General features: G+C 45.8%; 8 protein-coding genes across 8 annotated transcripts; 4 read left to right on the top strand and 4 right to left on the bottom strand.

Annotated features, from left to right (window-relative positions):
* Window positions 1-189: 189 nt before the first annotated feature.
* L203_105158 (succinate dehydrogenase [ubiquinone] iron-sulfur subunit, mitochondrial) lies at window positions 190-1,495 on the top strand (the record flags this gene model as incomplete). The annotated part of the gene is made up of 9 exons (XM_066214531.1): window positions 190-354; window positions 434-520; window positions 585-753; window positions 805-847; window positions 898-1,045; window positions 1,093-1,108; window positions 1,155-1,213; window positions 1,293-1,367; window positions 1,415-1,495. 9 exons carry the CDS (start codon window positions 190-192, stop codon window positions 1,493-1,495), a joined length of 843 nt encoding a protein of 280 aa, XP_066070628.1.
* A 369-nt stretch (window positions 1,496-1,864) lies between these two features.
* Window positions 1,865-3,269, top strand: L203_105157 (malate dehydrogenase, NAD-dependent; the record flags this gene model as incomplete). The annotated part of the gene is made up of 7 exons (XM_066214530.1): window positions 1,865-1,964; window positions 2,128-2,278; window positions 2,324-2,395; window positions 2,442-2,457; window positions 2,557-2,648; window positions 2,694-3,173; window positions 3,224-3,269. 7 exons carry the CDS (start codon window positions 1,865-1,867, stop codon window positions 3,267-3,269), a joined length of 957 nt encoding a protein of 318 aa, XP_066070627.1.
* Window positions 3,270-3,765: 496 nt separating this feature from the next.
* Window positions 3,766-4,590, top strand: L203_105156 (uncharacterized protein; the record flags this gene model as incomplete). Its single annotated transcript, XM_066214529.1, has 3 exons — window positions 3,766-3,939; window positions 4,085-4,453; window positions 4,504-4,590. 3 exons carry the CDS (start codon window positions 3,766-3,768, stop codon window positions 4,588-4,590), a joined length of 630 nt encoding a protein of 209 aa, XP_066070626.1.
* A 606-nt stretch (window positions 4,591-5,196) lies between these two features.
* Window positions 5,197-7,244, bottom strand: L203_105155 (uncharacterized protein; the record flags this gene model as incomplete). The annotated part of the gene is made up of 7 exons (XM_066214528.1): window positions 5,197-5,276; window positions 5,338-5,668; window positions 5,727-6,446; window positions 6,500-6,610; window positions 6,658-6,743; window positions 6,790-7,186; window positions 7,239-7,244. The coding sequence occupies 7 exons, from the start codon at window positions 7,242-7,244 to the stop codon at window positions 5,197-5,199; spliced, it is 1,731 nt and encodes a 576-aa protein (XP_066070625.1).
* A 45-nt stretch (window positions 7,245-7,289) lies between these two features.
* On the top strand, window positions 7,290-8,074 carry L203_105154 (60S ribosomal protein L29; the record flags this gene model as incomplete). Its single annotated transcript, XM_066214527.1, has 5 exons — window positions 7,290-7,363; window positions 7,437-7,524; window positions 7,576-7,633; window positions 7,690-7,757; window positions 8,003-8,074. 5 exons carry the CDS (start codon window positions 7,290-7,292, stop codon window positions 8,072-8,074), a joined length of 360 nt encoding a protein of 119 aa, XP_066070624.1.
* A 390-nt stretch (window positions 8,075-8,464) lies between these two features.
* On the bottom strand, window positions 8,465-10,346 carry L203_105153 (uncharacterized protein; the record flags this gene model as incomplete). Its single annotated transcript, XM_066214526.1, has 2 exons — window positions 8,465-10,271; window positions 10,321-10,346. 2 exons carry the CDS (start codon window positions 10,344-10,346, stop codon window positions 8,465-8,467), a joined length of 1,833 nt encoding a protein of 610 aa, XP_066070623.1.
* Window positions 10,347-10,546: 200 nt separating this feature from the next.
* L203_105152 (presequence translocated-associated motor subunit PAM17, mitochondrial) lies at window positions 10,547-11,422 on the bottom strand (the record flags this gene model as incomplete). Its single annotated transcript, XM_066214525.1, has 5 exons — window positions 10,547-10,639; window positions 10,699-10,889; window positions 10,941-10,954; window positions 11,022-11,042; window positions 11,091-11,422. The coding sequence occupies 5 exons, from the start codon at window positions 11,420-11,422 to the stop codon at window positions 10,547-10,549; spliced, it is 651 nt and encodes a 216-aa protein (XP_066070622.1).
* A 301-nt stretch (window positions 11,423-11,723) lies between these two features.
* L203_105151 (uncharacterized protein) lies at window positions 11,724-13,939 on the bottom strand (the record flags this gene model as incomplete). The annotated part of the gene is made up of 6 exons (XM_066214524.1): window positions 11,724-11,830; window positions 11,905-11,932; window positions 11,979-12,040; window positions 12,090-12,366; window positions 12,701-13,000; window positions 13,061-13,939. The coding sequence occupies 6 exons, from the start codon at window positions 13,937-13,939 to the stop codon at window positions 11,724-11,726; spliced, it is 1,653 nt and encodes a 550-aa protein (XP_066070621.1).
* Between the last annotated feature and the right edge of the window lie 226 nt (window positions 13,940-14,165).

Here is a 14,165-nt window from a genome sequence, read left to right as displayed (position 1 = left end):
TAATGTGATTGGTCATATGGTTTGCTTCCGGAAATACCCGAAGTCGCTCACCAGCTCCCGAAAATTTCCGCCGGCCACTTGAATCCAATCCCATTCTTCCAATCTCTAATCTTTTTCTTTTTTCTTCTTTCTTTCTCTTGCTCTCCTGGATAGACTCTTCACTCAAGTATTGGAATTGTAAGCAATACAATGAGAACAGTATCCGCTCTGCGCTCTCTTCCTGCCGTGGCTTCATCTGCCTCTCGACCGCTTGCCTCTGCAGCCAGATGTTTTCATGCTACCGCCAGCGCTCAGCTTGCCACTCCAGTGGAGGGAAAACAGCAAAGAATCAAGGAATTCAAGATTTATCGATGGGTGCGTATGGCAGATGCGGAGGTTGGGCTGGATTGAGACAAGGGATGACGTTGGAAGGATTACTGACGTCGTTGGTCAGAACCCGGATACGCCTAATGAAAAGCCCAAGTTACAGAGTTACAAGGTTGATCTCTCTCAATGCGGCCCTATGATGCTTGATGCCTTGGTACGTGACGAATTGAATATCGGATCATGATTGGGTGGCCTGACACAGCGTTTCATGAATACAGATCAAGATCAAGAACGAACTCGATCCCACTCTTACTTTTAGACGATCATGCCGAGAGGGTATCTGTGGATCTTGTGCCATGAATATTGACGGTATCAACACTCTTGCTTGCTTGTGCAGAATTCCAAAAGACACTCAGAAGGAGAGCAAGATCTACCCACTGCCACACAGTAAGTATAGCAAACGAGACGCTATCGTAGTTTTGTATTCATCTGGTATAGTGTATGTGGTTAAGGACCTCGTTCCCGACCTTACCCTTTTCTAGTAGGTCCTCTTGGCCGATCCTTACACGGCCAGCCCTTACCTTTTTGTAGCCAGCAGTACAAGTCGATTGAACCTTACTTGAAGAATGACAATCCCCCAGAAAAGGGCGAGTTCCTCCAAAGTCAGGCAGATAGGAAAAAACTGGACGGAATGTATGAGTGTATATTGTGTGCTTGCTGTTCCACCTCTTGTCCTTCCGTAAGTTGTGTTCCCAGGCGTAAGCTAGTTGGTTAACGTTTTGATAGTATTGGTGGAATCAAGGTATGCTTTCACAAAAGTCTTGGGATCCTTACTAATTACAACCTAGATCAATACCTTGGTCCTGCTGTGTTGATGCAGGCGTACAGATGGATGGCTGATTCCCGAGTGAGTGGAGTCTATCCCTACCTCGCATTGGCTCTGGATCGTTTCTGATGGATCCAAACGCTGACAACATATCCAACAGGACGCATATGGTGCCGAGCGAAAGGAAAAGATGCAAAACACCATGTCTCTGTATCGATGTCACACCATTTTTAACGTAAGCTGTCTCCTCAATCACACCTACATCCTTGACTCTGTCTCCAGTGCTCCCGAACATGTCCCAAGGGCCTCAACCCTGCAGCGGCTATTGCCAAGATGAAGCTTGAGATGGCGACTGGCGAGTAATGTCCTATATGTAAAAATAAAAGAATCTATTTGCATTGGCTCAAGACGACAGGGCGGATGCGTCCATGGAGTCGCATGAAGGTCTTTCTCTGCAGGCGAAGCTGCTCAAGCCCAAGTCTCTCTGAGTCTGTTTGTATTTTTGGTATGCATATTCCATCCATTACCAACTATAATGTGCCACAAGAGATCGTTTTTTCGGCGAAAACGTTTGGCGGTAATCCAAGTTTTCCGACTGTCAGTCGTGCCTGATTCTTGTGGTAGTCGTCATTTCCATTTCATTCTTTTTTTTTTTCTCTTTCTCTTCTTTCTTTTTTATTTATTCATTTGGCTATATAAAATCGAAAAAAAGAAAAAGAAAGCATAGAGACAATGTTTTCTCGTCAACTCGCTAGACAATCTTCTGTTCTCGCTAGAGGTTTTGCTTCTTCTGCCAGGGTTGACAGAAAGGTTGCTGTTCTTGGTGCTGCTGGTATGTATCTTGTAGATTTTCAAGTATGCTGTGGCTGAGAATTGTCTTTTTTCCTGCTCTTCATCACACTATTGCGACTGATCGATACCTATGGGTAACTTTCTGGATATTCGGTCTGTTTTGGCAAACGTGGTCCGATTTTCCTAAACTTCTTCCCATCCAGGTGGTATCGGTCAGCCCCTGTCTCTTCTTCTCAAGACCAACCCCAACGTCTCGGGACTTTCGCTTTACGACATTCGAGGCGCCCCTGGTGTTGCTGCCGATATCTCTCACGTCAACACCGAGTCTGTGGTCAAGGGCTTTGAGAAGGATGAGTGGGTGTAAGCGTGATAATCAGAATGCTGCTGACGGAGCTGCAGTCTGAAAGAGGCTCTTACTGGCGCTGAGCTCATTATTATCCCTGCCGGTGTGCCCAGGAAGCCTGGAATGACGTGAGTAATGTTGCTTGATGCGTTGAGTTGCTAATCTGGGAGATAGCCGTGACGACCTTTTCGTAAGCTTGTAAAGAGATGGCGAAAGCTGATTTCAACAGAACACCAATGCCTCGATCGTCCGCGATCTCGCTGCGGCCGCTGCCGAATACGCTCCCAAGGCTTTCGTCGGTATCATCTCAAACCCTGTCAACTCTACTGTTCCCATCTTTGCTGAGGTTCTCAAGCAAAAGGGCGTCTTTGACGAAAAGAGGTGAGGACGAATGGACATGAGGCAGCTATTGAAACCGTTCTACAGGCTTTTCGGTATCACCACGCTCGACGTTGTTCGTGCTTCCCGATTCCTCGGCGAGATCAAGAACGTCGACCCCAAGGACGTCAAGGTCACTGTCGTCGGTGGACACTCTGGTGTTACCATCGTTCCCCTTCTCTCTCAGACTTCCCACGGCCAGGATGTTTCTGGTGAGGCCTACAAGGCTCTTGTCAATAGGATTCAGTTTGGTGGTGACGAAGTTGTCAAGGCCAAAGCTGGTACTGGCTCTGCTACCCTTTCCATGGCTTATGCCGGTGCCCGGTTCGCCGATTCTCTTATCCGCGCTTTGAACGGTGAGACGGGTGTTGTGGAGCCCACCTTTGTCAAGTCTCCCTTGTATGCTTCGGAGGGTGTTGAATACTTTGCTTCTAATGTCGAGCTCGGTACGGAGGGCGTCAAGAAAATCTTGTCTGTTGGCGAATTGACTGCTGACGAACAAGAGCTCCTTAAGGCGTGTCTTCCCGAGTACGTCAATGGCACAAAGGGCCGAGGGTTGGTACTGATGTGGATGACAGCCTTGCCAAAAACATCAAGAAGGGTGTCGACTTTGTCAAAGCTTAGTTTCGGCAATAGATAGACTAGAAAGCAAGGGTGCATGCATGTAGCGTTGTGCTGGACGACAGTGTACGGGATACGGAAACTTTTGAGAGGCAGTGTCTTTATAGTCCGCAATCCGGCGAACCGCTCTTCCACCCTTGGAGGGGCTACACTGCTTCTCACAGCCTGCCGAAGCATCGCTTTGAGGAAAAGCGGCAGAGGAGAGGCGTCCGAGAGCTCTTTGACTCACTACTGCTGCTGCTCCTCGCTATGCTTGTTAAATCCTATAAACTTTTGGACTATGAAGCCCTTAAGCCACTCAGGGAGATTGTTTCCGGGCAGACGTGTATTTTATTTTATGTTTTGGACTCATTCCGCCCTTTTTCTCTTTTTCCTTTCTACTTTCTACTTTACTTCTTCTTCTTCTCCTTTTATTCAAAAACACTCATTCGCATTCCGACAGATTCTGTCTTTAAAGGTCAAGTCTAGAAACATCCATACTCGATAAATCATTATCACCATGTACACCGCCACCGTTATCACCACGCTTCTCGCCACGCTCGTCCTCTCCAACGCTATCCAAATCACTTCTCCAGACAAGGACACTGTCTGGAAGTCTGGAGAGTCCCAGACGGTCGAGTGGAAAGCCGTCAATACTGATGCCGACCACTTTAGCATCCAGTTGGTCAACCAGGTAGGTCGCCTTGGGTTGAGCGGATAGTCTGTGCCAGCAAGGATCAGGTCTTTTGTCGACGTGGTGACGAAGAAGCTGATTCCAAGCCGTTGGCATGGCTTCCTGTTTCCGACGTGATAGAATAGGTGCTGATTGTTGTCCGCAGGCTGGTTTCCTCCAAAACTCTCCTGTTACGCTTGTCCCTGACCAACAGACTGGCGATCCCGACAAGACAAACTCTGCCAGTGTTTCTTTCCCCGACGGCCATTGGCCCGAGGGTACCGCCTTCCAGATCAACTTTGTCTCGACTGACAAGAACAACAACGGCATCCTCGCCCAGTCCAACCAGTTTAACATCACTTCTGACGGCAAGTCGTCTTCTGGCGCCTCTACCGCTTCTACTTCCTCTGCCTCTTCTAGCTCCACTTCCGCCAAGACGAGTGGTATGTCTCACTCCACCAGTGGCTCTATGGCCAGTGTGACCAGCTCTGGTGGTGCGTCTGCCTCGGGCAATGGCACCGCTCTTCCCAACACGGTATGGTTTGACTTGTTTGACGATGTGAATGAGAGCTGAAAGTCTTTTAGTCCAAACCTGCTGGCGCTATTGCTATTTCTGCCGGTATCTTCTCGGTGGTTCTTGCTGCAGCTGTCGCCGTCGGCGTTGTCGCTTAAGTGGATGCGTTGGTGTTAATCTTTGACATGGCATCTTGAAATATAATCTAAATGAAAACATCATAACATGCGAGTATGGTAGTCATTGCTCGTATGGACAATTATTGGAGTCTGACCGTTTATGTTTTTTGATTGAAATCCATGTCTATAGATGAATATTTTGAAAACTTCAAAGAGTCTTTTCAAACGTTTATTAATTTACTTTGAACTGCACTATCATCTCCTGTCAGATGTCCTGTTTTGTGAGGCTTGTTAATTCCTGCCATATTATCTGGTGGATTCTGCAGAACAAGTCAAAAGAGACAAGGTCCAAGTATGGGCGTGTAGGTTATTTTCTCAGTGAGTATCATACTCGTAACCTTCAGTCCTGTTTATTGCGGTTTCCAAGACACTGCGTCATACTTGGATTGTAGTCAGGCAGTGATTAGCGACTTGAGGACAATAACAGAGGTATGATAACGTTGGTCGTTCTGCCATCAAACACGTAAAATATGTTGCAGGTCTAGTAACAAAGTTGGCCTGCAAAGGTGACAGCATAATAATACATGAACAGATAGAGAGATGCAAAGTAGCCATCTCATTATACGCTTACAGACATTTATCATTCTATTGTGCTGGATTGACTTTGTTTACCAAACCCAACATACCACAAAATGCTTCAGTTTGTGGATTCGTATACGACATCCCTAAGTACGGTGTCAGCGACATGAGGTTGAACGAGATCCGGCTTTGTATATAGAAACTCACTTTCGTTCCCACCTGGATGTCCTTCAGGCGGTGCAGTCCACCAAAATCGTTGCACTCTTCCTATATCAATCTCTCCCTTTTCCCAGACCAACTCGGTCCCATCACCCTCTCCATCCTCTCTACACTCTTTAGGAACAAGCAATCCTTCATCCTGTATTCTTTGAATCTCATCTTGTATCATTTGCTCCATTGTTGCATGGGAAGGTATTGGGATAGGTTGATGCGATGTGGATAGGTATGGATGGAAAGCGCGGCAAATGGCTAACCATTCTAGATCATAGGTTATACGCGGAGGGCCTGATATAAGCGAGGGATCCATAACTTCTAGAAACTAGTTGGTTTTCATGGTCAATTTGGGACAACAGCTGCAAAAGAGAGAAGAGACAAACCTGCATATGGGCTTTTCCTTTTCCACATTTGTCTAGAGCCAAAAACTTGGTTGCCCCAAGTACACTCTGTTCTTGGTGCAGCTCGAGTGTGCCACCACCTGTGGTAGAATCAAGAAAATTGGGCGAGAGGCTCTGATGAGTATGTAATGGTTGAGCGCGTGGATAGACGATATTTTCTTCTTCATCAGAAATCATAATCTCTTCAGAATTGGATGAGAGAGAGACAGGATTTGGAAGCGGAGGGTTAAAATCAGGTTTCTTAGGATGTTCTTCAAAATCTTCATCTGAAATGGCTATCTCTTCGGGGTTTAATACGGGTCGACTGGGTATGTCAGGATAGTGATAGACAGGTTTGAGTTCTGCAGCTGTAGACTCGGCTGATTCGTCCATGGCAGGTGTACAAGAATTGTCCTTTTGCGGTTGACCAGCCTCGGCCATGAATTCATCATCATCAAGCTTGATCTCGTCTGGGTTTTTCTTTCTTCCTTCTTCCGCGGCATTCATATCGTCTGTAATACCATTCTCAATACCATCTTGAATGTCAATCTCATCTGGGTTGACAGACGTTTGTATAGGTATGCCATCAGGAGCATGGTTGGGCGAATCGTGCTCAAAAAGAGCAGCAAACTTGACGTGCAGATGGGCAGAGAACCAATACGATGGTTGGAGATGTTTTAGCAGTTGCAACAATGGCGGTGAGCCCAAAGTGTTTTTGGCAATCTTTCCCAGGTCAAGTACATGGCTTCGATGGTAGCAGGCAAAGACCAGCTCACCTCATCTCGAAAGAAAGGCTTACGTCTCAGAAGAGAAAGCTTGTCACCATGATGTGCTATGCTTATAGGCCAATCGTGTGAAAGAAATATTGTATTGGGAGCTGGAGTCAACTGCAGTCATATTCAGACATCATCCTCCAGCAACACATGTAACATACCCTCATGAGCTTTTCCACGTCGTACTCTCGAATATGGTATACGCTTCTGAGATCACTTCCGTTGTATGGCACCTTTTCAAAATGGCCTACTTCCTGCTTAGCATTTCATCTGTTTGCCGCATGCAACTCTACCTTTTCGAAAGTCATGTCCCTTGAAGATACCGCTCGCACCTGCGATCCTCAATCCGTTCACGTACACACTACCAGCGGCGCCAAGATAGTAAATGGATGGAGCAAGCCAGCCTCCATGATACAATTCCCACATGTAATTGCTCGCTTCGTGGTTACCGCCTATCACTATTGTTAAAACCGGCGCCACTCTCTCCCCAGAATAGTATTGATGGAAAGATCCCAAGGTTTTGAATTTGGGGGGAACAGCCAACGACGCAAAGTCATGTCTCGACCGTAAGGCCTGAAAGTCACCGCAGAGGAGGAGGAGGTCTATAGGTTTGGAAGTACGGGCATTGAATTGTACAATGGTCTGGTATATTTGCTCTAGCCCACCATGTGAACAACCTTGGACTGCAATCTATCCCGTAGTGAGCTTACAACAGGCTTCCGGATATCCTTTTCCAGCTTACTCTCATAATCTAACCTAGAGAATTATTTTTTCTTGAACTTATTAAAGATTAATGGATGTTTTGTTGACAAGAAAAGAAATCAGGAATCATTATCTGATAACAGGCGGACATTGCCGATCGGTTTTGTCGGTCATAGAATTCGCCACACAAGAAGAAATATCAGTTATATATCATATTTCCGCGTTTGATTCCGTTAAGCTCTCTCCGAGAGCTGGCAAAGTTCAAGTGGACCAAATCAGTAAAGAGGTTCTTTTTTCTTTTTAACCCTAAAGAAAGTCCAAAGTCGGTGAGCAACAAAGACGGAACGCAACGAAGCAGTCAGTTGATGTGAGAGTAGGATATAGTCAAAATGGCCAAGTCCAAGAACCATACCGCCCACAACCAAAACAAGAAGGGTGCGTTTCATGAGACATGTGGAAGGGAATAGGTCTGATGGGTGTATTATGATTAGCCCACAGAAACAAGATTCAAAGGCCCAAGACTAACAAGTACCACTCTCTCAAGGGTGTTGACCCCAAGGTTTGTCTCTCAATGTACTGGAACGACTGGTTGGGTTATTAGGGTTTGAGGAAGTTGGTGGACGAGAGCAATGGAAGAAAGAAGCGAGCCGAGGTTGGATTATTTGGAATGACGGCAAAAGAGTGGATGAGGCTGTGGATAAGACGATGAGACTGATCCATCGTACAATGGAAGTTTGGATTGCGTCGACATAACCCAACCAGTCACTCGACCATGCCTCGAAGTGAAGCTAACTATCTCTTCAGTTCCGCCGAAACGCTCGATACGCTGCCCAAGGTTCCACTAAAGCCATCAGAGAGGCCAAGGCTTCCGCATAGAAAACAATGGAGGAATGACTGGGTTCAGGTGCAACTGGATGTATCACTTCACTGCATAGCTGGGCTGCAACATGTTGCACTTTTTAGTTTCCATCAGCATTGTCTTCTCATGTGGAATAATATTTGGATCAACAAAGGGCCAAGGCAGATGACAAGTTTGAAAATGCGAGAATAGAAGCTATCAACAGGCGATTGGGACGACGCTCTACAATCTACAGTGGCACCGCGTCCAGTATTCTGAGAATATTGAAACGCAGTAATCTACGACACGAAATTCAACATACAAATCCTGCTGTCAAAATACACGCCATTTATCATGAACATTGCATAACTGAATCTTGTTGCAGTCGTTTATGTGTAGTATCGATCATGGCTGTTTATACATCTGTGCTACAGTTTTTCTTCCTGACTTAACACCATTGCCTCCGCCAAATTTCTCTTTGCCCTTACGAACGCTCTGTTGTACTTCTCCCAATCTTCACTATTAACTACGTCTTCCTTCGGTTTAATTTCCCCAACTCCACTTTCTAACGCACTCAATGACATGGCTTCTTCGAAACATTTCACAGCTGTTTCAAGCTTGTTGATATTTTCTTTCTTTTGTTCAGGTGTTTCTTTTCTAGCAAAGAAAGATGAGGCAATAGTAGAGATGGAATGTTCAAGGAATAGGCCTCGAGTATAAGCAATTTCTGCTCCTGTAAGGAGGACATCGCGAGCCAAATTTTTTGCCGGGAAGTTGAGAGGAGAGCCGTGTTTGGCGTATTCTTTGGACAAGAGTCGTAGCTTCGCAATCACCCCCTCAACTTTTTCCTGCGCGGAAGTAACAAGAGGCAGAGACTCGGGATTGGATTTGTTTAAGGCATAGAGCACTGATGAAAGATGGTACTGGAGTAATGACGTACGGTGAGCCATCCACATACTGTGTAGTGTCGCTGTTGGGGACAAAGAAGTAGATTCATGGATACTTGGAAGATAAGAGAGCGCAAGGGATTCCAAGGTTGAAGCGGCTGAAAGAGAAGCTGTTGTTGCAAGTTGAGTGGAAGCAGAGATGAGCAGAGAAACGGTAGCTCGTAGGATGGGTGGAGCAAGATTATGTTTGGTTGAAGACAAGTGTTGTTGGATTGATAAAGTATCTGGGGATGGATTCTTGCCAAACCACCTATGGGCATCTCGCTTGACTTGATTCACGACCTTGTCTGTGTCATGAGAAGTAATATCCACGCCAGCGCGTCTCAATCCCCACTGCCACCATTTCATAGCTTCATCTCTTCCTCCAGTTCTTGCGCAGAGATCTCCAACCTTGCCTGCCAGTCTCATTACCTTTGCTATACCACCTGGTCCTACCTCTGGGTCGGACGAAGCGCAAAGAGAACAAAGAACTTGTTCATAAACGTCTTTTGCGTATAGCAAACAATCAATGGTATTGATCCTTTCCAATATACCAGCTTTTATAAGCAATAGATCCACTGCTGCAGGGTCTCCTTGAGGCGCCTTACTCAAGTCTTTCTCATTTGGAGGTCCGGCAGGTCTCGTCCCAGATAACATTGGAGGGAATACCAACCCTTTCTTCTTGGCCTCTTGAATAGCCAAATTCACATACTCATCGGCAAGCTCGTACCCTCTGTCCACCTTGACTCTTGATGCTCTCCCGTCTTGTTCTGGCGCGGAAGTAGAAATCATGCTTCTTGCAGCGACATAATCCGGGTGAAAATACGAAACATAGGCGCTATCATCAATAGTACCTGCTGAGCCAGCGCCCCATTCTTGACAGATCCAAGCAGCCCTCAAGGCATGCCTGGCTTTGATTCCTAAACGAGGATCCGTACCTCCGCGAGATCCACCCGTCCAACTCTGGTTCTCTCCTACCCAGCCAAACTCATCCGAATCTTCTCGGCTCGAAGTCAAACACACCTTTTCAATGTAGAGATGAGCGCCTTCATATGCAGCAGCAGAGATGCCTCCAACAGCGAGCAGCGAGTAAACGAGGTATTTGATTGTTCGAGAGAGGTAACGAAAAGTATAGAGAATCGAATCTGAATACTCGGACGTAGCGTTTGGGAAATTTGTAGACGGTTCAATTGGCCTTTTGGGAAAACTTGAAATTTGACGAGTAAGTGTAGGTTTGAACAAGAGTCTTGGTCTGGTTGTACTTGATCTTTGAAGAGAGTTTGTATTTAATGGTCGACGGATAAGTGGTCTACATGGCAAAATCAGCGATAGTCTAGCCATTACTTGGACATACATACGGTAACAGGTTGACTAGCCGTCTCATGCTGAAAATATCAAGTGGTAAAGAGGAAAAGATTGAAAAAAATGTATAAACGGCAATTATATATATATAATAAATTTGGATTTTAAAAAAAAGTAAAATAAAAAATAAAGTCGCATTTGACAGATGGACAATTATCGCAAAGTACAGGATTGGAAAAGTTTTGCATAACTGATACCACATTTTTGGATACTCAATACGTCCTACTCTTCCTCTCCTGGCACACCATGCATTGCCTTCTTCTTGTAAGCTGCCTGATCTCTCAGCCAACGCCTGTAGGTTGAAAGAGAGACAATCTGGCCACGGATTAGCATTCCATTCCTTGTCCTACCTGGCAGCATGGGGCATAACACACCTTTTCGCCGTAGAAGTCTGGAACAATGTTTTGTACGCTTTGAAATCTGGGATCTGCTCTGTTTGCCTTGATCCTGTTGAAGAACTCTCGGTCCATCACTTCCAGAGAAGCGGGATTGCCTCGAGAAAGAGAAGGATGGGTAAGAGAAAAGATGGAGGAGCCCACTGTGGGACCTATGAGGTATCCAAGTGCTGAAACCGTGGTGAGCTTGCGTCTAAGCTACTCATGGCTTGATTGCTCACCCATACAGCCCAATCTATCCAAAGAGAGGCAGATGATAGATTAGTACATCTCTGTGGCTTCTCACTTGCGCTTCCACTTACGTAGCACCACCATAGACAAACCTGCCCAGGCATCAGTATTTTTCTACCCATTTCCGTACAAAAGCTTACATGGGCTCAATCCCAAAGATCAATTGAGTAGGATCAGCCTCCAAACTCGCAAAATACCCTCCACCAAGAAAAAGTCCAAGAAAGGTAGTCGGAACGGTAGTAAAAGTCGACCAAAGTCGTCGCTGACGGCGCAGGTTCAAGTAGGTGGGCCATGTTAGCGGTAGCGGCCCGGAAGGAGTCGAGTGTGAGGGCCGAGTATGAGACGAGGTGGGCTCGTTGGAAGGTGACAGAGGGGAAGAAGACGAGGTGTATCGGAGGGAGAGGGTGATGGAAGCATTGAGAGGTCTTCTGCTTATAGATGGTCGAAACGAGGCGAGTGTTGTTCTCAACATTTTGCAAAGTATTTATATACTGAAGAGATACGAAAGATGGAAAAATAAAGTAAAGAGGAAGGGACATTGGGTATTCATTACGTAATATATTGTCATTGTATGATCAGTCATATTTTATGCCTATAAAAGAAGAATATCATTTTTAAATATATTCTATTATGTGAATGAAAAGATATTCACGGACGTGTGGATAAAGGTTTGGCATTTTTTGAAATAGGGGCTATTCTGGTTGAAGAATCAGCATCTGAAGGATAGAGAGCAGTATACAAAGAAGCGAATAAGAGGGCAACAATTCAAGAGGTCAGAATCGGTATGGGCTGTTGAGTATTGGATAGCTGAGAAAGAAAAGTGAGAACGGTTGGATGGAGGGGATATTGTTGAAACAGGGGTAACTGTAGCGACGCTTCACTATCTCAACATCAGAAGAATTCAAAGCCAAAGCTTTTCAACACGTTTTGAAAAGGAAAATGTAAAAGACATACACATATTTACGTCTTCAATGATCATCACCTTTTCTCTTTATCTTGAACATCTCTCTATGCCGCACACGATTAACCTCTCTCAAAGCCCATATGCGGCATTCGATGTCATCTTTTGCCCCTGGCCAACGATTCCTTGCTGAGTTGTACAACTTAGCTTGCTAGATGCAACGGAGCACAAAACATACCAACAATTCCCCAACCCTTTAGCTCTCCTCTAATCCTCTCAGCTTTCCAGTCCCACCCACAGTTCACACCTATCCAGCCCAGCCAGATGAGGTACGACTTATATAGCCCTTTTTGTTCGTCCAAATTGGCATCGTACCCTTGTACAGGTGCATGGGGATGAGACGGCGGTTCAAAATCGAGCAGTGAAAATGGCGAATCGAGGTTATGTAAACAGCAAGGAAGTGAGAGGTAAGGTACAGGCGCTTGAGGGATGAGAGAAAGCAGTGGTAACCATGGCTGTATTCAAGTCAGCTATGTAGGGGCAAAACATCGCTTACTGTGAGCTCGTCGGCGTGGTTTCCAATGAGAAAGACGCCATCTTTCACTATGCACTGCTCCTTTCTTTCCCATGATCCAGAGATCCACTCGTCAATTGTCTTTGGGAAATACAAAAGAGGATTGATAGCCAACTCAGTGAGGGCTTTTTGCGTTGCGACAGGGTACAACGGCCAAGTTTCACGAGGATGGAGATCGTACCCAATACCATGATACCCTTCTGAAACAAGAATGTGAACTAAAAGGCCATTCCCCTATTTCAGGTCAGCAATGTCCTCAGCCAAAGCAGACCTACACAGCCAACGTCTACAAACCCCCGTTCAGGCTTCCCCCAATTGTCCCATTCTCTCTCTTCTACTGCCTCGCCTGTGTTTGGCAAGCGCTCGGCAGAATACATATCTTTCCATAACAGCATAAGATAAGCAGCGACTGCTATATCATGTTGACCCCAATCCGAGATATCGTCAGGGATAACGTGCCCATCTGGTTTGACAAGGTCGTACGCTTGCAATGCATGACGTGGTAGCCGCGGTTTGCTCTGCTGAGGGTTGATATGTCGATGCCGATCTTTCAGCTTGAGATACAGTGCTTGAAACTGATTATCGCTATCTTCAACCTGCAGGTATTAGCAACGGTAGTTAGCATCCATACTTACACTGGGCACACCACTATGTTGTATAGCCATGAGTTGGGCATGTCCGTGTTTGTACAAGTTCTCGAGAAGAGCCAAACACTTATCAAGAATGTCTTTTCTCAACGACGACTCGTCTTTCAATTGCCCACCAAAACTTGCCTCTGTCTGAACCTGGTCATTGTTCAGAGCTCCAGCCAGAGGCGAGGACCGCACCGGACGATACAGGGATGTCTGAACAGCAGGGTGCCAGGCCATGGGCCGAGATTCAGACTGCTGGGAACCCGCAAACGACCGATCTCGTGAAAGAGCAAGGTAATGAATCGATATCCGACCTAAAGGCGAGCCTCCTTGTGTTCCTAACAACTCTGCCTGTTGTCCATCATAGCCGTTCGAGCTATCCATCTCCCAGGGCTCCCATAAATATGCCAGTTTGCTGACCGGTGGGTAAGAACGAGGAAAGTCGCCGGCCGTTCTGGCTTCTGGCACTATCACCACAAAACCTGTCTCTCGCCCCAGGCCTTTATCCATGTCGCTGTGACTCGCCGTTGACTTGTAAAACAGGCATGTCTGCTTCATCCTCTTGTCTCGTCCCGGCTGCAGCCTGACCAACATCCTATCCACGAGTTCTAGCCTCATCCCACCAATCCCGTCCATCACCACTTCCTCAACACCTCTTGTACTCCTCATACCCACCACTTCTGCCCTTGACCCTCGTAGCCATCTCTCAGGATGCAAATAGACATCCTTGAGAGATGAGAAAAACACCTCGACAGAGAAGTAACATGGCGCAGATGCCAGCCCTACCCACTGCTCATCTTTTCTCGAGAGAATGGATGGGACTGAAGTATGATAAAAAGTAGGATGGAAATAAGGATTTTGTAGATTATCTATGACTGGCATAAATGAAAAGTGTAAACAAAAAATAAAAATCAGAAAGATAAAAGATAAAAATGGAGATTAATTCAATCTCCGAAATAAATTGTTTCTATTACAACAGTCAAAGTAAATTTAACAAAAGATATATATAACAATTTAATAGTTTTCAACGTTTTTCTTTCATTTTACATGTATACTTGGTATACAATGTTAACTACTTGAAACGCTGCTGATACTGGCCAAAAGAAAG

This window comes from Cryptococcus depauperatus, chromosome 6 (assembly GCF_001720195.1).
Source record: "Cryptococcus depauperatus CBS 7841 chromosome 6, complete sequence".
NCBI lineage: Eukaryota > Fungi > Basidiomycota > Tremellomycetes > Tremellales > Cryptococcaceae > Cryptococcus > Cryptococcus depauperatus.
Note: the sequence above shows the minus strand (reverse complement) of the source record. Positions and strands in the feature narration are given on the sequence as shown.